The sequence below is a fragment of the Saccopteryx leptura genome, chromosome 5 (genome assembly GCF_036850995.1).
Source record: "Saccopteryx leptura isolate mSacLep1 chromosome 5, mSacLep1_pri_phased_curated, whole genome shotgun sequence".
Classification (NCBI taxonomy): Eukaryota; Metazoa; Chordata; class Mammalia; order Chiroptera; family Emballonuridae; genus Saccopteryx; species Saccopteryx leptura.
The window spans coordinates 159,629,519-159,654,949 of record NC_089507.1 but is presented as its reverse complement, the minus strand read 5'-3'; the positions used below and the strand labels follow the sequence as shown (position 1 = coordinate 159,654,949).

At 38.7% G+C, this 25,431-nt stretch overlaps 1 protein-coding gene across 5 annotated transcripts in view; it reads left to right on the top strand.

Annotated features, from left to right (window-relative positions):
* ATAD2B (ATPase family AAA domain containing 2B) overlaps nt 1–25,431 on the top strand; it is a 160,683-nt gene that overhangs the window by 123,430 nt on the left and 11,822 nt on the right. For 2 of the 5 annotated variants that reach the window (XM_066386307.1, XM_066386304.1), the window contains 5 exons: nt 3,774–3,909; nt 7,463–7,644; nt 10,935–11,094; nt 20,136–20,258; nt 23,261–23,398. In XM_066386307.1, coding sequence (XP_066242404.1) covers nt 3,774–3,909; nt 7,463–7,644; nt 10,935–11,094; nt 20,136–20,258; nt 23,261–23,398 — 739 coding nt within the window. Of the gene's footprint in view, nt 1–3,773; nt 3,910–7,462; nt 7,660–10,934; nt 11,095–20,135; nt 20,259–23,260; nt 23,399–25,431 lie in introns of all 5 variants that reach the window. The other 3 variants (XM_066386306.1, XM_066386302.1, XM_066386303.1) reach the window with 2 other exon arrangements.

Genomic DNA, 25,431 nt, shown 5'->3' with positions numbered 1-25,431 from the left:
CAAGTAGCTAATATTGATATTCACACTTGTGGGATGAAGATGATGGGAATTCTTTCAGAGCAATGATGACATGTTTTAACTAATTGTTCTTATGAAAACTTCCTCTGCCCAGTCCTTTAATTTAGACTGAGCCCTTAGAATGATTTGCTTGGTGTAGGTCACAAACCAAGACCAAAAAAGAATTGGTCACTATGGTATTAATGTGTTATTAGGAATATAAAACTGCTTTCTCTCTGTGAAACAAAAAGACAATCTCAATTCTTAGAGCCCCTTTAACATTCTCTTATAAATGTATCTTTGTATAGATCTCTCTCCTAATTCACTAGTCCCCAAAGTAAATTTTTACTTGGGACAATGCAGTGGGATATTAAGGAAAACAGTAGAACTCCTATTCATTTTATTTTTCATATTATCTCAAATGTTTTCTGTGTATGTGTTTATAATAGAAATAATATTAGTAGACTAGTATATTTAAATAAATATGCATATAGTAGGAATATTTTCAAATAGAGAAATGCAAATCAAAACCAAAATGAGATACTACTTCATACCCATTAAGATGGCTCCTAAAAATAGACAGCGTGATGGCCAGGATGTGAAGAAATTGGAATCCTTGTGCATTGCTGGTGGGAATTGGGAATGTAAAATGGTGCAGACTGTCAAAATAAATGTTATGGTACTTCAAAAAAATATTAAAGAGAATTACCATATGGTCCAACAACCCCACTTCTGGTACATACTCAAAAGAAGTAAAAGCAAGTATTCGAACAGATGTTGTTTGTCCAGCCACATTCATAGCAGCATTATTCCCAATAGCCAAAAGGTAGATACAACAGCAATGTTCATTGACAGATGAATGGATAAACAAAATGTGGCATATACATACAATATAACATTATTTAGCTTTAAAAGGAAGGAAATTTTGACATATGCTACATGCATAAACCTTGAAGACATTATGCTAAGTGAAATAAGCCCAGCCCTGGCTGGTTTACTCAGTGGTAGGGCATCAATCAGCCCAGAATGTGGAAGAGCATTCCCTGGTAGGAGGCTTGCCAGGTGGATCCCAGTTGGGGTGCATGTGTGAGTCTGACTCTCTGCCTCCCCACCTCTCATTTAATAAAAAAATAAAATAAGTCAATCACAAAAGGACAAATATTATATGATTCTTCTTAATATGTAGATGGGAACATTTTGGAGGTTAATGGAAATGTTCTAAAACTGACTTGTGATGGTTATACAACTGAATTAATTTACTAAAAACCATTGAGCTTAAAAAAGGTTTAATGAAAGGTATTAGAAAGTATGCCTAAGTGTATCTGGGAAAGTTAGAGACAGTATCACCCAAAAAGTATCAGCTTAAATGGAGAGTTGAAAAGCAGTTTAGGACAGTGAATAGCATGTGTAAAGACCAGTGTGAACCACTGTGAAAGACAGCATGTTTTTTTTTAGGGAATTATTCAAGGCTTTTCTTCTTCCTTTTTTTTTTTTTTTTTTTTTTTTAATTTTTCTGAAGCTGGAAACGGGGAGAGACAGTCAGACAGACTCCCGCATGCGCCTGACCTGGATCCACCCGGCACGCCCACCAGGGGCGAGGCGTCGCTCTGCCATGACCAGAGCCACTCTAGCACCTGGGGGCAGAGGCCAAGGAGCCATCCCCAGCGCCTGCGCCATCTTTGCTCCAATGGAGCCTTGGCTGCGGGAGGGGAAGAGAGAGACAGAGAGGAAGGAGGGGGGGGTGGAGAAGCAAATGGGCGCTTCTCCTATGTGCCCTGGCCGGGAATTGAACCCAGGTCCCCCGCATGCCAGGCCGACGCTCTACCGCTGAGCCAACCGGCCAGGGCAAGGCTTTTCTTCTTGAAGGATAAATTTTGTGGCTGAGAATGTCAGAAAATAGGAGTAAATTGAAAGAAAAATAATTTAGCCCACTTATAAAATTATGGATTCTGAGATTTACTCTTGGTATATTTTGTATTCACAAAGTTTAACACAATGTTGAAAGTTTTGAGAAGGAAGAATATTTAAAACTGAAAATAAATGTTTTACTACCTTTGAACAAAATCCTGGTACTTCTAGGGTATTGTGTTCTATTTTTTCAAGACAGTTAATATTAGCTGTATCTTGTCTAATGCCTCTTCACTCCTGCAGGGTGTCCTCTATGTTTCTCTACCTCTGTGGTATCATAATGCTTTCTTATGAGACTCTTAAGATCTTGGTAGCAGAAAATAAGTGTATATTTTCTTCTCTGTTTATTCATTTTGTGGCCTTAAGCCAGTTACTTCAACTTTTCCAAGTTTCATTTTTAAAGTGAGGGATGCATTCATTTCTCATTGTTATAAAGATTGAAGTAATATTTATGAAATTCTTAGTATTCAATTCATAGTCTTCAATTCAATAAGTGGTTAGACATAACAAACTGAATGGATATCCAATGTTTACCACAAACATATGGCTACATTTGGGCTAAAATCTGATGCCTTAAGTTTCAATCCAGTATTTCCATACTGTCATGGTTGGCACTTTTCATATTAGTGACTTCTTCCCTTTTTAATTGCAGTTTCCAGTTTGATGTGGGATGGGGAACAGAATCACAAGCTTTATCCATTCAGTACATGCCTTGTGCATTACTGTGTGCCAGGCACTGTGGTCAGGTATAGGAAAATAGATGAATGAGAAATGGTCTATTCTCAGGGAGTTTGGTGTCTAGAAATGGAAAGTAGACCTTCTAGGAAAAAAAATAAAGTGTGCAGACAAATGTGGATAATATAAAGAGAATTTCAAAAGCATACCTTGTAAGGGGGTCATCTGAAGTTAAAGTCTTTATAGAGCAGCTGAACAAAGGAGTGGTATGGTAATCACCAGCTGGAAGAACTAAATTTTGCTTGGGAATTTTGCAAGGCAGGTGGCATTTTGGAGCAGTCTGTCATGAGACCGAAGGTATAGTTTATCGGTTGTCAAACCAGGATTTCAGAACATACAGTGGAATAGACTTGGTGTGGAAAGAACCCAGGAAGGGAAGTCAGGAGAGGAAGTTCACAGAAACAGCATAAGGAAGGCAGTGTTGGTGCCATCTTTCCGGCTGTCTGTTGTAGATGCTAGATAATTACTTTTCAGTGAAAAAAGCCCTTTGAGATTGTTGCCATATTACAATCACCTGGCCTTTTTGCTATCATCTGACTCTTCTAGCTACAGTATAATTCATTAATAACTTGGGCAACTGAATCATTCTTCCATTCTTGTTTAGTCCATGAGGTTGGGTCTTTCAGTAGTATAGCCCAAGGACTAGGTTAACCCTGACCCCACATGAATCTTAAATGAAGATTGAAGATGGTACTGGAGAATGAAGAAATTGTAATTTGGGCCCGGGCCGGTTGGCTCAGTGGTAGAGTGTCAGCCCAGCGTGTGGAAGTCCCAGGTTCAATTCCCAGCCAGGGCACACAGGAGAAGCGCCCATCTGCTTCTCCACCCTTCCCCCTCTCCTTTCTCTCTATCTCTTTCTTCCCCTAACACAGCCAAGGATCCATTGGAGCAAGGTTGTCCCGGGCACTGAGGACGGCTCCATGGCCTCCACCTCAGGTGCTAGAATGGCTCCGATTGCAGCGGAGCAACGCCCCCTGGTGGGCATGCCGAATGGATCCCAGTCGGGCGCATGCAGGAGTCTCTCTGTCTCCCTGCTTCTCACTTTGGAGGGAAAAGAAAGAAAGATTTAAAAAAATTATAATTTGGTATAATACATAAGCTTTTAATTCTCTCTATATTAAATGTCTTTGTAGGTTAAATGTATCTTTAGAATACAGTATGAAGAGGTCTTGTATATTCAAAGGCCTATTGAAGAAGACAGAAGAAAATTTTTCCAAGAATTGATTCTCAATCAGGCATCAATGGCTCCACCGCGAAGGAAACACACTGGTAAAGTTCCTAAAGCCTTTAGGGAAATGGGGTTGGGGGTAGAGTTAAGAAATACCTTTTCGGCCCTGGCCGGTTGGCTCAGTGGTAGAGCATCGGCCTAGTGGCAGGAGTTCTGGGTTAGATTCCCGGCCAGGGCACACAGGAGAAGCGCCCATCTGCTTCTCCACCCCTCCCCCTCTCCTTCCTCTCTGTCTTTGTCTTCCCCGCCCACGGCCAAGGCTCCACTGAGCAAAGTTGGCCCGGGCACTGAGGATGGCTCCATGGCCTCTGCCACAGGCGCTAGAATGGCTCTGGTTGCAACAGAGCGATGCCCCAGATGGGCAGAGCATCGCCCCCTGGTGGGCATGCCGGGTGGATCCCGGTCAGGCGCATGTGGGAGTCTGTCTGACTGCCTCCCCGTTTCCAACTTCAGAAAAATATAAGAAAAAAAAATTTTAAATAAATAAAATAAAAATAGACCTAAAAAAAAAAAAGAAGAAATACCTTTTCTTGGAGTCATTTTTTAAAAACCATTTCTTTGTGGAAGTGAAAACAGTTTTTCAGGTCCTGTTTATCTTTAGATGGACTTGTATGGAAGTGACCATTGTGTTCACCTGACTTGAGGAGATTGGGGAGTTACAGCCTTATTGTTAAAGCTTAGTAATAGATGACTATTAGTGAAGTATCCCCCTTCTCATCAATCCAGATGTTCTTGTTAGATTTCACATTCTGAGGCTCAAAAAGTCAAAGAAAAAATGTCTTTGGTTCTGCTCTGTTTTAGTCTCTTTAAGTACTAAGGTTGTGAATACCAGGTGTTGTGCTGATTACTTGTGCTGGCCTACCCTATGGGCCAGGATAGGTTTGATGAGCCAAGAGCTGATTAGAACATTTGCCTTTTCTGGTTTATTTATTGATTAATTTTTCAAATATTTATTGAGCACCTATTATTATCTTAGATACCTTATGCTACCTAGGCACTTGGAAATATGGTTTCCTTTTTTCCTTTAGTGAGAGAGGCAGAGAGAGTCAGGCAGGAAGGGAGAGGGATGAGAGTATTGACTTGTAGTTGTGGCTCCTTAGTTGTTCATTGATTGCTTCTCATATGTGTCTTGATCAGGGGGTTACAGCAGAGGGAGTGACCCCTTGCTCAAGCCAGCAACTCTGGGCCTAAGCCAGCGACCTTGGGCTTCAAGCCAGCAACCTTTGGGCTCAAGCCAGTGACCATGGGGTCCTGTCTATGATCCCACGCTCAAGCCCGTGACTCCACATTCAAGCTGGTGACCCCATGCTCAAGCCAGTGATCTTGGGGTTTCAACCCTGGGTTCTCAGCATCTTAGGTCAATGGTCTATCCACTGCGCCACCACCCATCAGGCTATCATGGCTTTCATTTAAACATTATGGTTTTCTTAGATTTGGGCTCATAACATTAAGAGGGGCCTCAGAATTTGTCAGATGTCAGAATCCTGCCTTACATAAGGACTGAATTATAAGTCATTCAAAAGAGTTTTTATTCCTAATCCTAAAGATATGAAAAAGATAAGATCCACTTACTTAATCTTTTAGCCTCTTCTAGAAAATAGCAATTTTGTTTCTTAAAAAAATAATTTAAGGCTCTTTCCCCTTGTTCTTTTATATTTCTATTAGCTGTTCTTGTAGGATATTAAAATAAATACATTTTCTATCCCTGTCAGGTGTTTGCTTTTCCATATTGGTTCTACTTGTTTGTTGTTCACTGGTTATATTCTCCAACACATTAATAATTTTATGGTCTTGCCTGACCAGGTGGTGGTGCAGTGGATAGAGCGTCGGACTGGGATGCAGAGGACCCAGGTTTGAGACCCTGAGGTTGCCAGCTTGAGTGCAGGCTCATCTGGTTTGAGCAAAAAGTTCGCTTGGACCCAAGGTCGCTGGCTCGAGCAAGGGGTCACTCAGTCTGCTGTAGCCCCCTGGGTCAAGGCACATATGAGAAAGCAATCAATGAACAACTAAGGTGCCACAACGAAAAACTGATGATTGATGCTTCTGATCTCTCTCTGTTCCCGTCTGTCTGTTTCTACTTATCCCTCCCTCTGACTCTCTCTGTCTCTGTAAAAAAAAAAATTATGGTCCTTTAGTGCTCTTTTCCACATTTTCTCAGTGTTTTAAAAATGAACACCTATCAAATGGCTACAGTTGTGAGGGTTTTTTCCCCCAGAAACCTTGTAAATTCAATATGGGCTTTATACCTTGTGATTATTGATTGTTGTCTTCTATATTTCTCAGTAACTGTATTTAAAATACTTCATTATGAAAATGATTCATTGTAATAAGGTATCTTGCGTGCTCCTAGACATATTTTAGTCCCATAGGTCTGAATTTTCTGTGTTAAGGATTAATAGAATTCTTTTCCTTTTTGAATTGCTTCTATTGGCTTTCATTTTTCATCATAGAGGCTGTTTGAAATCAGCAAGAATCCTTAGAATTATAACCCTGAGCTTCAGTATGATACCAGGAAAATCTTTTAAGGAATTAGAGAACTAGGATTTAAAAAGTTAATACTTAACCTTTTAAATTTTTTTTGTCTTTTTTGGAGGGAGGGAATAGATAGTGAAGACCACAGATTTTATATGTAACATTTTAGACTCAGTTTCCCATGCTCTCTCTGTGTCTTAGGAATTCTCTTTTTAGTTGCTACTCCCCCCCCCCCCCCCCGCAGGTGCCATTTACTATCCCTACTGTGTTACACTATGAATATGAGGGTAGGGCACTAAAATCAGAATTCTTTTGGGAGCAGGAAGAATCAAAGAATTGTTACTTGCCCATCTAACGTTCATGCATATAAGGCAACCCCATTTTGAGAAGCAGTTTTTAAACAAGGCAACTTAAACAATCACTCTGCAGCAGTGGTCCCCAACTTTTTTTAGGTCATGGACCGGTTTAATGTCAGAAAATATTTTCACGGACCGGCCTTTAGGGTGGGACGGATAAATGCACAAAATAAAATTATGCGATCGGCATAAAAACTGTGGTATTTTTAAATATGATTGTCAAACTTACGATATTTATTGGGCTAAGTTAACGGAGGAACGAGCATGTTCTCATTCAGGCTGTATTTAAATTTGTTATTCTGACAACGTTTCATGTCTGATATCAATATGTAACATGATAGGTTCAGGCTCGCTACCAATCATGAACCTATGACAATAAAAATAAACATGAATCCACTGTGTACTCGTATGCAACTTTATTAGAAGCGTTTTCTTAACATCGCACCAACAACAGAACATGAGTAACATCTTCTCTGCCTCCACTTTCCAGTCGCTATGGTAATGTTTAAACATGCCTTAAAAATAAAATTATTTAAAATCATCATTTGCCATTTAAAGGAGTCCTATTGTGAGTTATTTCATAAGTAAAGCTGTTCCCTAATATACTTCTGGTTTCCATTCAAATTTTTACTTGCTGTACTTGCATGGTTCATCTATGTTTAGAATTTTTCTTTTCTTAAAAGAACATTTTGAGAGAATGCCAGAAAAGAAATTGGGGTCCTGTATGTGCTGAGTTGGATTCAACATGTTCTTCAATTTTCTTTAGGTCTTTGTGCTCTGGAGGTGCTTCCTCTTGCACTACCTTCTCCACCTCGTCAGTTATCAGAGTCAGAAAAAACTCGGATGGAGGACCAGGAGGAAAACACTTTAAGAGAGTTGCGGTTGTTTCTCAGGGATGTAACCAAGAGGCTGGCCACAGATAAACGCTTTAACATCTTCAGCAAACCGGTGGATATTGAAGAGGTCTTGTTTCAGTAGTGTGCAAACAGTGAAGTTGAACTGGCTAAAAGAAAAAAAATATTGACATCTTTTTTTGGAAGGAAAAAAAGCAAAGGCATGGATGAATAATTACCCCTAGCCTGTAAAGTTTTAATCCATGTGATAACTACTGGTGTCATCAGCAAACATCTGGTGACTTTGGATGAAATTAGTGACCAGTTTGTATATGTCCTCTTAATATCTCTTACTTTTCAATACAAGAAGAGGATTTAAAGTTACTTTAGTGAAATGTCCATACTAGACTATTTTTACCCAGGATAAATTTTCTCAGATAGTGTATTGGTATTAACCAATCAATACCAGTTAATATTGGCTTTTTCCAAATTATGTAAGAGGTGACTAAGAAACTTGAAATGTGTCTTTCATAGTTTAGAAATGCCTGTGACTAAGATGCTATTTGAAGTTAAGCACATCCTATGCAGCTTAAATTATTTATCTTAGCATTTTTCCTGCTTCTGGTGGAAAATTTCTCATTTTCTATGTGCATTGTTTTGTGTCCTTGTGGGAGCATGGTTTGTGATGAAAAGAAATTTTCCATTTGGAATTTACTATAATACTGTAGATTAAATTTTTTGTTTTTGTTTTTTTATCCTGGGATAATATAGTGTGTGGATGAACACAGTATAATCTACTGGCCTTCTTCTTATAGTTCAGACTCTATGTTTGAACAGTTTTGGTGTTTTAATTTTTTCTTCATCTTTTTTTAAAATTTGAATTTTGAAATTATTCAGAGTTTAATGTTGTGTTCTTGTTGTGAAATCTGTACTTTTGCATATGAGCAGATTCCTTTGAAAGCATTACCTGTCTGTAACTGGGAAAATGATCTAGCGTTAGGTTTTTTTTTTAACCCCTCAGCAAGTCTAAAAATACCTATTTTTCCTTTTCTTTTGGAATAAAGGAACCATGTGTAATTTTACTTGTGTATTTGTCCACAATACATAGTTTTATCCACCTGATCCTTTCAGCAACCTCACAAGGTCCTTATTATTATTTTCATGTTGTTGCTGAGGAAACTGAGACGCTTTGAGTTACATAGTCAGGACTCAAAAGTTTTTAAAAATTTAAAGCCCACATTCTTTACATTACTTTACAGCTACCTTTTGTCTTTTTCTGCTAGAATGATAGGACTTGCCAAACTTGCTTTTGTAATTAATACATACTATTTTATATTTCTGGGGCAGTTTTATTCATTCTAGTGTTATCAGATAACCTTAAAACTATCTGCCCACTTTAAAGATTATTTTCAGTGTTTATTTCAAATTGGTATGCGATTCTGGCACTTAATTGATAAGGGATGCCCCCCCCAAGTTAGCCTCCTGTCCTGAGAGTAAACAATTTTGCATTGCTAGGGGAAAATCTTTTTCTTTCTAACCAGAAGAGAGTGTCATATTTCAAATGCCATCTGTGATAAAGATTTTATAAATGATGATAAGGCAGTAGACGGGGACAGAAAATATTGTCAAATAAAACTTTTATTTAAGGGCTATATTTTCTCTAGTTTTCTCTTTTGTTCTCTCTTAGGTTCATTCTACTCATGGTTCTTTGTCTGCTTTTAAAACTGAAAATATAGGGATTTCTGGGAAGGACAGAGGAGAAAACAAAATAACATTTAGATAACCTAAAGCACAAAAATTTCTATTCAAGTAATGAATATGAAATGTCTAAAACTTTATCAAATTCCAAAGTAGAGTATGCAAATGTTTATTTAGAAAGTAAATATTGAATTTAAAATTAAGCATAAGTGATTTCATGAATAAAGCATTTTCCACATGTACACAAGGTATGCCAAGTGCCAGAGCCAAGAATCCAACTAATATCTTCTGAACTATTACTTGTTCAGTATAGCTTTACTACCTCCCCTAGAAGGAGATTGACTGGCTTTTCAGATTATAGAGAGTGAAAAATAAAATGCACACACCTACCTAAAATTGTAAAAACATATCAAATACGTGTATGTGCATATATACCGGTATATCTGCATATATTTGTGCCTTTATATCTATATATGTAAGTTTTAAATAAACAAGCCATCAGTGTCTTCTGCAGTGGAGAAAACTAGCCTATAGTTTCTTAGCAGAAATCACTCTGCCTCGAGAATGTGGTCCTGGACTAGATATTTCTAATTAGTAATTTTGTAACAGACCTAATTACTTGATTTGAGGTTTGCATAGGAGAAAGCAGTAGATATATAAATTGCTAGGGCTTTCTTATAGGTCAGGGGATATAAAACATAAATTATTGTGCACAGCATGACTTAATATCTTCTATTTTGGGTTATTGCCCAGAAAATTTACATATGGAGCAAAATGTATTTTTTTGCTTGTAGATTTATTTATATTCATGGACAAGTCCAGCAGATCTTTTACTAGTCATGAAAGCAAGGCTTGTTTTTGTTATGTAATTGGGTCAGAATGTTTATAAATGACTCCAAAGGAGCAGAAAACACTTTCCATGAAATGATTCACCCTAAACCAGGGGTCCTCAAACTGGGCCGCATGCGGCCCCCTGAGGCCATTTATCCGGCCCCCGCCGCACTTCCAGAAGGGGCACCTCTTTCATTGGTGGTCAGTGAGAGGAGTATAGTTCCCATTGAAATACTGGTCAGTTTGTTGATTTAAATTTACTTGTTCTTTATTTCAAATATTGTATTTGTTCCCGTTTTGTTTTTTTACTTTAAAATAAAATATGTGCAGTGTGCATAGGGATTTGTTCATAGCTTTTTTATAGTCCGGCCCTCCAACAGTCTGAGGGACAGTGAACTGGCCCCCTGTGTAAAAAGTTTGGGGACCCCTGCCCTAAACTGAAAAAAAAATTTTTTTGTTCAAAGCTTTTAAAGAGATTTACCAGAGAACTTCTTTAATAATATAAAAGAAAGTATTTTCCTTTAAAAAGATTTGGTTTTTTTTTAGGTAACATTTATTGATGCTTATTAGTGCTTTTACCTATACATTCTCTTCTCAGGTATGTCCAAAAAAAAAAGCTGACAATTGGTTTCATAGTTCACGATGAGAACATTCAGAGTTGATTTAGATCTGACTTGAAAAGGAAGCTTTTCATGGAAAGTATGACATAGTAACTTTAGAAACATAAATTGCTCTATAATTTTATCCTTATCTAATTGTTTCTTAGATATGTAGATTTAATTTTTTAAATAACTACGTGGTTTTCTTTTGTGTTTTTATGAGTAGATATATGAAATACGATAAGTAATTTTCATGAAAATATCCTATTTGTTTTAGGTTTCAGATTATCTTGAAGTAATCAAGGAACCAATGGATTTATCAACAGTCATAACTAAAATTGATAAGCATAATTACCTGACTGCTAAGGATTTCCTGAAAGACATTGACCTCATCTGTAGCAATGCTTTAGAGTATAATCCAGATAAGGACCCAGGAGGTAAGCACACAATGTGCAGGCTTCACGTTGGTGATTGAGTAGAGAGTTTCAAGTTTAAATACTAAAGCATGCCCATATTTCAGATCAATTTTAAAGACATATTAATTCCTCTTGATAAGGAACTAATACTAATATACTTAAATTATTAATTTGTTAAATAATGTACTTAAATTAGAGGATTTTATTATTGTATATATTATGTTCAAGGTTTAGTTTCCTCTACCTTTCACTTTTTATACTTAGATTCCTGTTTTGTCTAGGTAAGATGGAGAACTGATTGAGAATTTAGACATTTATTATTTAGTTACTATCACCAGTGCTGATAAACACTGGGAATTTTGAATTTGTGGGAGCTCATTATAGGATAATTACATATCAAAAGACCTCTTTAGGTAGACATTATCTGTTTTATAGATTGTGGGTATTTTTATGTAATTTTATTATTTTACTCCAAATCCTACCTAGTACTCAAGTCTGTAGTCCCAGCTCTTTCAGTGCCTTCCAGGGAAGATTGCCAGGAACATAGCTGTAGTTTAACAGGTGAATGTACTGATTCATGGTAATCAATGGAAATATATATATATATATTATGTGGAGCCTTGTAGGGTTTGCATTTGTGATAAGTGATTTTGGGGAAGAATGAAAGAAGGACTTTATAGTGGATTGGATACTTTTAGGGAGTGGGGGTAATTTTGTGATGAGGTAAAGAAGCTGGAAGGCGAGAAGACTGGCGCAAGATTAAAGCTGATGGGTAAAGAAGCAGCAGTCAATCATACTATCCATGGGAGGATTTTATTTTGTTATTTTGGTGGATAGGATAATTTTTAGACATCATTATGGGATGGTCTTGTGTTTATCTTGTCCATCATAGTCACAGAGTAGCCTTTTCCGACATTGGTGTTTTATAAATTTGTTTATATTTAACATGGGAAGACCAAGGTCTTAGCTGGCCAGCTCCCAGTTGACAAGGACTGATACTCTTTTTTTGCATTCTATTGAGAATTCTATTTCTTCACCAGTGATAAACAAGTAAGATACTTTTTATTTTTTTTAAATGTATTTATGTTTCAGTTATCTGATAGTGAAAAGTGAATTCGAGTGGTTAGAGAAAGCCAGTTGAAAAGATCAGTCCAGATATTTCCCCGTGTAACTTAATTATAATCGTATTGAAATAATATTGCTTTTAAGAAAGAAGCAGTGATTTCTGGTGCATGATAACCTTTTACTACAGAATGCAGTTGTATAATCAAAGAACACGACTGTATCTCACAGTTACATTTGACATGGTACATTTGTAACTTTACTCCACTGTTTTAGATGGAAAAATTCAGAAAGCATGATTTTGGTTCTGTTCAGATTATTTCATATCTTTAGTCAAGAGGCCTTTTTTTCCCCATAGCAACAGAACCACTTGTTATGTATTAAAAAAAACCACCTCAGGGTCTGTTGTGTAGCAAGTGGAAATTACATGAATGTTGTATTACTGTTACAAGCTCCCATGAGTATTTGAAAGCTTATCGTGTTCTGTTTTGCCAAATAGTTGGCCAGTTGGGTAAAAAACTAGCATATACATAGAAGACAAAAGCATGCATAGAAGGTAAAAGCAAAGATTTTGAAAGCTATACGTGTTGCCGAAGTGTTTATCTAGATTCGCTCCCTTGAGAATGATGTGGACAGAAATTAACTGTTAGCCAGAGATTTTTCATCTGTAGATTCTAAATGTGTTCAGTATCAGACATTTGATCACAATTAGTATCTTTTGTGATATATGATGTTTAACTGTTTCTCATTCTTTGTCTTATAGTGCATTCCTTCTCTAGCCCTCAAGCACATACCATTATTTAGCAAATTTTTGCTGAAATTTTAGCCCTAATTTTGCAGTCTCCTTTCAAAATCTTCTATTTTGTACCAGTTACTTAAGAATAAAGCTTACAGATTTACCAGCTTTTGGAGCTCTCTATGGGTTGTGTTTCAGCCAAACTCATTCATATTTTCTTTAGTATTTGTGAATACCATGTGCTAGTTACTGAGCTGGATGCTTACAGTACGAAGATGAATATGACAGTTCTTGCCTCTTGAAATAGAGATATTCAGTTCACTAATACATATTGAATAATTACTACGTGGCAGACATCATGCTATGTTATGGTATTAGTTTGCTAGGGCTTTAATAACAAAATATTACAGGTGGCTTAAACAAACATACTTATTTTCTGATAGTTCTGGAGGTGGTGTTGGCAGGTTTGGTTGCCCCTGAAGCCTCTCTCCTTGGCTGGCAGAAGGCTCTCTTATCGCTGTGTCCTCACATGGTCTTTTCTCCGTGAGCGTGCACCCTTGGTGTATCCAAATTTCCTCTTATAAGGACATAGATCAGATTGGATTAGGGCCTATCATGTGACCTTATTTTACCTTAATTACCTCTTTAAAGGCTCTATTTCACATATAGTCACATCTGAGGTACTGGGAGAGCTTCAACATAGGAATTTTTTTGGGAGATGACACAATTTAGCTCATAACAGTTTATATACTTATATATATATACTCATATTTGAATATATTCATATATTTATATATACATACAGAGATAAATAAATACAGTTGCCTTGCTATCTAAAAACTCACTGTTTTTTAGTAACGACAAATATCTAATTATTGATTAGTATAATAAAAATATAATTAAGGTATAGAGATAGCATTGAGGCGGCAACAGATTATTTTAATGCAGTTTCATTAGGTTTGTATTAGAAATATGTGCACAGTGTGCATGGAGCACAGAGATGAAGCCATTGCCTCGAGTTGAATGAGGGTAGGAAGGGCATTCATTCTAGGCTGAGAGAAGAGGTATGTAAGTAGTGTATGAAGGTATGAAAAAAATAACATGGCTGGAGAACAGAGTGCCTGTGGAGGAGTGCTGGGAAAGTCTCCCACTTCGCTATCAGTCTGGACATATAGCTACTTTAAGGATGTTCATTGTAGTTTCTTGTTTATAGTAGCTAAAATTTGAATCATCTTAAAACATTAAAAAATAGAGCAGTAGGTCTGAAAATTAAGGTACATTCTTCTTTGGATTGTTACATAGCCATTAAAATTTGGTTTTCAAAGAATGAAGAAAAGAAAAACAACAAAATATGTGAAAAAATAATTTTGAAGCCATTGGATATCAGGAAATGAAGGAAAGTGATTTTTAAAAGAGGAGAAGGCCCTGGCCGGTTGGCTCGGTCGTAGAGCGTCAGCCTGGAGTGCGGAAGTCCTGGGTTCGATTCCTGGCCAGGGCACACAGGAGAAGCACCCATCTGCTTCTCCACTCCTCCCCCTCTCCTTCCTCTCTCTCTCTTTTCCCCTCCTGCAGCCGAGGCTCCATTGGAGCAAAGTTGGCCCGGGTGCTGGGGATGGCTCCTTGGCCTCTGCCCCAGGCGCTAGAGTGGCTCTGGTCGGGACAGAGCGACGCCCCGGATGGGCAGAGCATCGCCCCCTGGTGGGCGTGCTGGGTGGATCCTGGTCAGGCGCATGCGGGAGTCTGTCTGACTGCCTCCCCGTTTCCAGCTTCAGAAAAATACAAAAAAAAAAAAAAAAAAGAGGAGAAACTGAGAAGTTGAGCTTTATAGTTGCCTGGAAAGTTTCTAGACTGTGACATGGGAAGGAAGAACCCAGGCAGAGTCTGGAATTTGCCCTTAGTAAAAGAGATAGAGCTGAGAATATAAGGAGGACAAAGTGGGTAGAGATGTCAGGGCAGAGTACCAGAAAGAAGAATGCTGCATGGAGAGAGCACTCAGAGGTCTGCAGAAGATCGTCCTCCAGGCATCAGTTGGACACTGATCAGTATATACATGTGAGGAAGCTACCCGAGGCCAGAGAAAGAGAATATTCTTTGAAGATCACCAGGGTTAAGGCCTTGGCCAGTTTGCTCAGTGGATAGAGTATTGGCCCAGCATGTAAACATCCTGGGTTCGATCCCTGTTCAGGGCACACAGAAGAAGCGACCATCTGCTTCTTTTTCCCTCCCTCTTCCTCTTATCTCTCTCTTATCTTCTTGCAGCCAGTGGCTTTATTGGTTTGAGCATTGGCCCCAGGCACTGAGGATAGCCCAGTTGTTCCAAGTGTTGGCCTTAGGTTTTGAGGATAGCTCAGTTGATTTGAACATCAGCCCCCCAATGGGGGTAGCTGAGTGGATCCAAGTTGGGGTGCATGTAGGAGTCTAGCTCACTATCTCCCCTTCTCTCACTTTTAAAAAAAGATCACCAGGGTTAGCAGTAGAGTTAATAATCCAACGAGATAAAATGGAATTATAAATGTGTGTGTGTGTGTGTGTGTGTGTGTATAAAGTCTAAAACAAGTGAGAAAAAGATGAAAAAATAAATACCAACCAAATTGATAATCATATAAATCACATTAAATGTAAATGGTCTAGGCCCCTGGTTAGCAAACTGCAGCTCGTGCGCCACATGCGGCTCTTTGGCCCCTTGAGTATGGCTCTTCCACAAAATACCACATGCAGGCGCTGCCTCAATAAGGAATATACCTACCTATATAGTTTAAGTTTAACAAATTTGGCTCTCAAAAAAGAAATTTCAATTGTTATATTGTTGACATTTGGCTCTGCTGACTAATGAGCTTGCCGACCACTGGTCTAGGCAGATCCAAGATGGCAGTGGAGTAGGTTGATGTTACACTCATCTCCCAGAACCAAACTGGAATTACAACTAAAATATAGGACAGTCAACCTGAATAACCAATTGAAGACTAGCTGAAGAGAAGTCTTATAACCAAGGATTTACAGAAGAAGCCACATTGATGCTGGTAGATGTGAAAAGAGCAGGCCCTGCTCCTATAGGCTTGGCTGAGATAGAGGAGGGATACTTCATCTACAAAGCTTCCCCTGAGGAGCTGGGGTCTCAACCCCAAGCAGGGTTTCTCAGCCCAGAGCACATATGGCTGTGTTAATATCCAAAATTTATAAAGAATTTGTACAACTCAACACCAAAAAACCCAAACAGTCCATTTTAAAAATAAGCAAAGAACCTGAATAGATACTTCTCCAAAGAGGACATAGAGATGGCCAATAGAAATATGAAAAGATGTTCAACAACTCTGATCATCAGAGAAAATGCAAATTAAAACCACAATGAGGTATCACCTCACCCCTGTCAGAATGGCCATCATCAATAAGTCAGCAAACAACAAGTGTTGGTGAGGATGTGGAGAAAGGGAATCCTTGTGCACTGTGGAGGGAATGCAGGCTGGTGCGGCCACTGGAAAGCAGTATGGAGGTTCCTCAAAAAATTAAAAATGGGGCCCTGGCCGGTTGGCTCAGTGGTAGAGCATCGGCCTGGCGTGCAGGAGACCCGGGTTCGATTCCCGGCCAGGGCACATAGGAGAGGCGCCCATTTGCTTCTCCACCCCCCTCCCTCCTCTCTGTCTCTCTCTTCCCCTCCCGCAGCCAAGGCTCCATTGGAGCAAGGATGGCCTGAGCGCTGGGGATGGCTTCTTGGCCTCTGCCCCAGGCGCTAGAGTGGCTCTGGTCGCGGCAGGGCGACGCCCCGTAGGGGCAGAGCATCGCCCCCTGGTGGGCGTGCTGGGTGGATCCAGGTCGGGCGCATGCGGGAGTCTGTCTGACTGTCTCTCCCCGTTTCCAGCTTCAGAAAAATACAAAAAAAAAAATAATAATAATAAAATAAAAAAATTAAAAATGGAACTGCCTTATCACCCAAGTGATTCCACTTCTGGGAATATATTCAGAGTAACCGGAAACACTTATTTGAAAGGATATATGCACACCTGTGTTCGTTGCAATGTTAGGTATAATAATCAAGACTAGAAAGCAGCCCTAGTTCCCATCAGTGGATTAAAAAAAAAAATCTGTGGTACCTTTACGTAATAGATTATTCCATGGCCATAAAAAGGGAAGGAAATCTTGCCTTTTGTGACAGTGTGGATGGACCTGGAGATTATTATGCTAAGTGAAATAAGCCAGTCAGAGAAAGACAGATACCATATGATTTTACTTATATGTGGAATCTAATGAACAAAATAGAAACAGACTCATAGATAGAGAACAGATTGATAGTTGTTAGAGGTGATGGTGGTCAAGGGCTAGGTGAAAAAAGTAAAGGGATTTAAAACATCTCTGAAGACGACAGTATGGTGATGACCGGAGGGAAGAGAGTGGGAGGAGTGGAGGCAGAGGGAATGAAGGGGAATAAGGTAATGGAAGGAGACTCTGTGAGGTGAGCACACAAGACAGTTTACAGATTGATGTATTAAAGAATTTTATACCTAAAACATATAATTTTATTAACTAATGTCTCCAGTAAATTCAAAAAAATTGAAAATAAATGTAAATAGTATAAACCAGGAATAACAAACTGGCTGCCTGGTTTTATAAGTGAAGTTTTTTTGTTGTTGTCTTTTTTTTAAACGGGAAGACAACCACGCATACATTTATGTAATACTGTCTGTGGCTGTTTTTATGCTACTAAGACGATTTTGAGTACTTGCCAGAAACCCTATGACCCGTGAAGTCTAACATGTTTACTCTCTGGCTGTATACAAAAAAAAATTGCTGACCCCCAGCATAAACATCCTAGATAAAAGCAACGGTGATCAGACTGGATAAAAAAAGCAAAAATCCAACTAAATGCCATTTATAAGAAACCCACCCAGTTTATGAGACTGACACATTCATTACCTGCTGTGCTAATGAGGCATCTTTTCAAGAACCCCCTTTAAATATAAGGCTACAGATAGGTTAAAGAGAAGTTGAAAAAGATATATTAATACCAAGCAAAGGGAAGCTGGTATGGTTATATAAATACTAACATAGGTTTCAGATGAAAGACTGTTATTACCTGGGATAAAGGTTATTTCATAATCATCAAATAATTAAACAATTCTAAACATTTATGCCTCTGATAACAAAGCTTCAAAATTCATTAAGCAAAAACTGATAGAACTGCAAGGAGATATAAAATTAAACTTGAAAATCTTTTGAGGATTTCAATTAAGTCATGTTTCTTTCCTGCTCAGATCTTTTCAATGACTTTTCATTGCTCTTAGGATAAAATCTAAAAGCCTTTAAATATGGTCAGATTCCTGTTTGCCTCTTGCTGACTGTGTTCTAAGCACACAGGCTATCTTTCTTTCATTTTCTTGAAGTCTCCAAGATCTTTTTACTCCAGAACTTTCTCGTGGTATTATCTGAGCCTGCACTGGCTTTTCTCGACTTTCAGTGGCTGCTCCAGTGTATGCTTCGGGTCTCAGCCTCAGCCTCCATTTCAGAGAGCCTTTTCCTGACTAGCTCAGCCTCAGTGGGCACCCACATCAATACCCTATAGGTTTTTTTTAATTTTTATTTATTCATTTTAGAGAGGAGAGGGAGAGACAGAGAAAGAGAGAGAGGAGAGAGAGAGAGAGAGAAGGGGGGGAGGAGCTGGAAGCATCAACTCCCATATGTGCCTTGACCAGGCAAGCCCAGGGTTTCGAACCGGCGACCTCAGCATTTCCAGGTCGACGCTTTATCCACTGAGCCACCACAGGTCAGGCAAGTTATTCAGTGGTTTCAGGGTTGGGGTGATGTTTATATGTGTGTGTGAGGTTATTTCGTTAATACCTCTTTCTTATACTAGTTTAAAAAGCTCCTTGAAAGTGAAAACGTCGTTTTGTTCACCACTATGTAGCCATCACCTACTCAGTTCCTGGTATAGTTGATAACATTTATTGAATGAATAAAGAAAAATATATTGAAAGGAAATATTATCAGTGGTTGCCTTTTGAGTACTGCATGCTTGTTTTTGTAACATTTCCGCAGTGAGTTTCTAATAAAATTATGTCTTTATACTTTTTGTATTTTCTAGAAATGAAAAGGCAAATGTTATTTTGAGACTTTGGGTTCTAGTTGTTGATACTGTTACAAAATAAGAGCCTTTGACATACTATTTCTTGGCTTTTTATAAGCTGCATAGCTCTAGAGGGCGCTGTTTACATTGTATTGTTTATGAATGAAGACTTCTGAATAAGCATAAAACAAAGACCCTGCTTTTAGTACCAATTTTAGGTATAGTTTACCTTGAACTATGTAATAGGCTTTCATATCTGAAGAGGGTTTATTGTTCATGAGCTTACAGCCAAAAAACACTAGTATTTCTCTTCCTGGATCTACCTACAATTTTTATACCATTTTGCATTCTGTAGCTTAAAATATCTTTCTGTATTTGTCTGTTTCTGTCTTGGTTTTTAAAGATTACCCTTACTTAGAACATATTCTTCAGCACAGTTTTGACCAGTTTTCACTTATGGAGATAGTTATGTAAGGATTTCTGATTTCTCAGAATCCATGTATGGGAACTCTGGTGCTGGGTATATGGTGAATATCCTAGATCTTTTTAAAGATTTTATTGAAACTCATACATTTTTATTTTCAAAAATGTAAAATAAAGTAATATAATTGAGGTAATAATTTGTTAAATAGACTTAGTACTTTGAAGTTCTAAAAGTATAGTTTTCAGAGAATTATCAACTTGATTGAATAGCTTATATTTTCTTACTTGTCACTTAAATGAACTCACAAATGCTTTGTACAATTTTATTTAAATGTATGTATTTTTTTACCTCATTAAAATGCCCTTTGTTAATATCTTTTTTTTAAAATTAATTTTAATGGAGTGACATTGATAAATCAGGGTACATATGTTCAGAGAAAACATCTCCAGGTTATTTTGACATTTGATTATGCTGCATTCCCATCACCCAAAGTCCAGTTGTCTTCTGTTACCTTCTAACTGGTTTTCTTTGTGCCCCTTCCCTCCCCCCACCCCCTCCCTTCTCCTCCCCCCCACCCCGCAATCCCCACACTCTTGTCTTATTTTTATGTCCCATCTATGTATGGAATCATATAGTTCTTAGTTTTTTCTGATTTACTTATTTCGCTCAGTATAATGTTATCAAGGTCCATCCATATTGTTGTAAATGATCCGATGTCATCATTTCTTATTGTTAATATCATTTTATTTGTACATGTACTAAATGTATACCAATGTTTTTAACAGACAAAATAATTAGGCACAGGGCTTGCACCCTGAAGGACACTGCACACGCCATCATTGCTGCGGAACTGGACCCAGAGTTTAATAAACTCTGTGAAGAAATTAAGGAAGCAAGAATAAAAAGAGGTAAGTTATAGACATGGACTTGCTGCCAAAGACCAAGACTCATTGGGTGTCCTTGGACACTGTTTCTTCAGGGTTCCCGGTGTCGTGAAAATAATGTATTTTCCGGCATAGTCTTTAATTTCTTATTCTGATGTGTGTCATGTAAATTCTCAAAACTTTATTTAAAAACTTTACTTCCTGTTAAAGTTTTAGTGTGACAGTACAAGTTGCTGAAATAAAGTGCTTCTTACTGAAATTTCTTTTTGTTATTTATTTCTGTTCTTAAAAAATTTAGATAGGCTTTCATATCTGAAGATGGTTTATTGATCATGAGCTTACACCCAATACTACTACTTTAAAAACTTTTTTAGGAATACTTTTCTTTCTTTCCCTATTGAAGTTAATGGGCAGTTTTGTTAACATAAACACAAGTAGCAAATATGGTTTGTTCATTCACTAAAAAATCCTTTCCTTGAGGAACTCACACTTGAGTAGGAGAGAGAGTGAAATCCAGTACAGTGTGGTGTATGCTCTGGTTGGAGTGTGTTTGTGGCACAGGTAAGAGACCCCTTGTCATGTACAGAGGCACAGAGATGTGAAACCGCATGGTACGTATATTAGAACTGCACACTGTTTGCTATTGCTAAGGATGTATAGAATGGTGAGAAATGGGGCTCAAGAGGTGAGCTGCTTCCAGGACCCTGAAATTATTAAGAAGCTTTTCTTCTACTTCTTTAGACAGGAATGCCCTGGCCACCTAATCTAATTAGGCTCTGGTTGTCATAGCACTTTGCATTGTGTTATTCCTCCCTTCCTTATTTGGTGCTGTTCATAGCTCCACCGCAGTCCCCAGAATTGTGTCTAGTATACAACAGGTTTTCTGTAAATACCTGAGTAAATTGATGCCTGGCTAAGGAGCTTGGGCTTTTATCTATAGGCCAGTGTTTTTTGTAGTGGTGCACCTATTTCCCACATTAGCTTAGACCCAGTGAGTCAGGTTCTCTGAGAGTAGTAAGGCTGAGGACTCTGCACTATTCAAGAGGGTTTTATATACACTGGAGGCTGAGAACCATTGCCATAGCCAGTCGGAGTTGTTGGAGTATTTTAAGCTGTGGAATAAACTGGTAGATTGCCCTGGCATCAAGAAATAGCGAGGTCTCAGTGTGGAGGGTAGGAAAATGACAGACCAGTTCAAAACTCTTGGAGCCAGTGTAGAAAACAGTTTGGTAGTTCTAAAAAGTTAAACTTAACATTTACCATATGACCCAGTGATTCTACTCTAGGAATCTACTCAAGAGAAATGAAAACATGCCTATATAAAGACTTTCGCAGCATTAATCACAACAACTAAAATGTGGAAACAGCCCAAATGTCTGTCAGTTGGAATGGTAAGCAAAACGGTATATCATACATGGTATACTGCTCAGCCATAAAAAGGAGCACAGTACTGGTACACGCTACAACATAGATGTGCTTCAGAAACATTTGTGAAGTGAAAGAGGCCAGCCCGAAAAGACCACGTACTGTATGATTTTATGTCTATGAAATGCTCACAAAGGCAAGGATGTAGAGCTAGAAAGTGGATTAGCGGTTGCCTGGGGTAGATACCGAAGATTGGGGTGCTGTGATGATTGTATAGCGCTGTAACTTCACTAAAAAGCATTTAAGTGTATGATTTTTACATTATCTACTACATTGTACTTTACTAAAGCTGTTGTAGTTATTGAGAGTTTTAATTAGTGAAATGTGGATGAAGATAGAATTAACATAAGAGTGATGTGGCTGTCGGGGTGAAGGGAACGAAGAGTCAACATTGGCCGCCCTGTTACTGGTTTAATGTTAGTGGATGCTAATGCCACCAGTAGCGATAGGGGGTATATAAGAATTTTTTAAACAGGCTTTTTTTGTGGGGAAGGATAACTTGACCTATCTTTAGGATAGCCAGTGGGAGAGCTCGAATAGACAGCTGGCTATATGGATTAGGAAAGTGCCAGAGATGCCTGGCTAGAGCTGTGGGTTTGGGAATTACATAATGGTAGTAGAGACCGAAGGTGGGAGCGCCACCTTGTGATGCAGGAGTGAGAAGAACAGGGATTCCAGACACAACCCTGGGAAACATCAATGTTGAGGGATCACAGAGCACAAAGAGATCTGGTGAAAACTGAGATGGAACAGTTACTCTTACGGAGCTCAGTGCAGGAAAACCAGACTTCACTGAAGTGCATTGTGACAGGCAGCGGATCAGATGGAAACAGTTTGTGTGAACGAGGTTTACTGGCCCAGTAAACTCACAGACTAAGATGGCAGAAATCATAACTTTTAAAATATCTACAATCTATAAAAATGTGGGCCCTGGCCGGTTGGCTCAGTGGTAGAGCGTCGACCTGGCGTGCATAAGTCCCAGGTTCGATTCCCGGCCAGGGCACACAGGAGAAGCGCCCATCTGCTTCTCCACCCCTCCCCCTCTCCTTCCTCTCTCTCTCTTCCCCTCCCGCAGCCGAGGCTCCATTGGAGCAAAGATGGCCCGGGCGCTGGGGATGGCTCCTTGGCCTCTGCCCCAGGCGCTAGAGTGGCTCTGGTCGCTGCAGAGCGACGCCCCAGAGGGGCAGAGCATCGCCCTCTGGTGGGCAGAGCGTCGCCCTCTGGTGGGCAGAGCGTCGTTCCCTGGTGGGCGTGCCGGGTGGATCCCGGTTGGGCGCATGAGGGAGTCTGTCTGACTGTCTCACCCCATTTCTAGCTTCAGAAAAATACACACACAAAAAAAAATGTGAACTGTATTGCTTTGCAAATTAACATGGGACCCCTTTGGGGATTAAGTGTAAGCATCACCTTCCAGGTTATTTTTATGATTTTTTATCTAGTTTCCTTCCCATCTTAAAAGATACTATTTTCATCCAAATTACAAACTGTCCAAGTATAATTAATGACTAAAACTCAGTTCTGTATTTCCAACTCTTTTTGAACCTTGTTGGTGTATGTAGCTAGGAATATTTAAATAGGTACTGCTTATCTTCTGCGTGCAGGCCTATCGGTAACGGCGGAACAAATAAATCCTCATGGTACTGGAGCTCGGAAGGCAGAAACTAGAGTTGAAGAGGCATTTCGGCACAAACAAAGAAATCTAATGGATGTCTGGCACAACTCTGCAAATAAATGTGCGTGTGAGTGTTTGAGACCATGTTATCCAGCAGTGGGAACAACTGAGAATGATGTGGGTTTCCTAGAAACTGGGTACGCATACCAAAGCGGGGCTGTCCCTGCAGCTCTTTTTATCTTTCCCGTCAGGTGAAGAGCTTGTGGGGTAAGAGGCTGAATCACAAACGTATTTCTTTAACCCTATTTACTCTTTTCTATTCCCATTCAGTATTTGCTGTTGTAACTGAATGAAACTTGAATGTTCTTAGTTTTAAACTTTGGAATTAGGGTGAAGATGTGGAGCCGAGGTATTTTTTTATCTACCCGTCTCCAGCCTCAAACCCTTGCTGTATGCAACGCGAGATGTTGTCTTTATGGTGGCAGTGGAAACTCTGGCTGAAGAGAGGGGCTGATTTGATAGCAGGAAGTTGATTTTTTTAAGAAACTGTTTTGTGCTGAGTTCAAAAAATCTGTACAGCCTCCTTTATCTAATTTTGTTTAGAAGATCTATTTAGAGAGGGAATATTTAGTGTTTAGGTTGTCTTCAGTTTTTCTTATTCATGGTGATCTGTAAAATTCTCAAAGACCAGTGTTAATAAACTTAGCATCTTTGTAGTAAGGTACTTAGGTCTCACTGCAGGTAGCCATCCTTGGCAGAGAGGCGCTGTTCTGGGGTGCTAGGGTGGTGACACTGCAGTGGTGACTCTAGATGTCTGCAAAGCTGGTCATACCTGCTCTTTCAACAATGGCACTGAATTTGCATGAATGAACTGTCCCTACTTTTTAGCTTGTCCTCTTTGGAATAAGGCCATCATATATGAGACTTTTTTTTTTCTTGCACATCATGGTACATTTAGTTTCATGAAACTGGTTAAAGTTATTTGGCCCAGTTGTATCTCAGATTATGACCTGGATTATGTAACACAATACTTTGATTTAAAACTTAAAATCCTTTACATTCTCTGCACCTGATACAAACATTTAGTAACTCAAACAAGTTGGATATGGGCTTTAAGCAATTTCAGTTTCTTTAAGTATTAAAGTGTTCCTTTAATCTACAAAGGAGTTTTGTTTTCTCTTACCAGTAGATGGCATATTTGACTTGTGATGTGTCTTGTTTTATATTAACTTAACCCATAAATCTAAATGTCCCTAAAACAGAGTTGCTTTCCTAAGGTCTTAATTTTGGAAACAAGCTCAAAGATACTATAAATAATGACTCTAAAGATTGTGCCTCTAAATGGGCTTTTCACACAAGCATCCCTGAAAAGAGAAGTAGTATATAAATACACACTCCTGCCACAAACAGGTGCTATGGAGATTGGGCAGTGACTAAAACAAACAACCCTATTCTGGTGGAGCTTATAAAATATTTCTCTTATTTTTCTAAAATCATACTGACTGTTAGAAATAGTTAAATATGGAGTGAGAAAATTTCTCTAGTTGGATCTCTCCCCAAGTAAGAACTTTTTTCCTGTTCTTAGCTGGGATAAAAGTGTTAGAAGTAAACTAGCTTCAGGAGGCTTCTGGCCTTTGTTTAATGAACTATATACATATCAAGTAATTGGGCTGGCTCTTGACTGAGCAGGGTTCAGCCTCTTGCTCTGGAGTTCCATGGCTTTAATGAGGAAAGAAAAGGGGAACCATTTGTACTTTTGGTTATATGGTTGGAGAATAAGGGAGACCACAATGTCAGGAATGCCTTGTTAGGTAGTAAAGACCTAACGGCTCCACCTTTTAGAGAAAGAGCAAGCTAAATATTTTTCCTTCATATTTTTGTGGGCTGGATTAGTTTTTCTTATAATTAATGGAATGCTTATGAATGTCCATCACTTTAGCCTTTGTCCAGCTTTTAACAGTAGACTAATACAGAACTTTCTTTTCCAATTAACCCTGTGATTGTAAATTGTAAACAGAAATTACAGGGGTAAAAGGAATGGAAGGATGATTCTAATGATATTACAGTTTTGAAGGGAAAATATATTTTGAGCCAAGTGACTAACTTGAATTTTGGAAATGATTTCAGAAATCTTTAGTAGATTTACTCTTAGATAAGAAA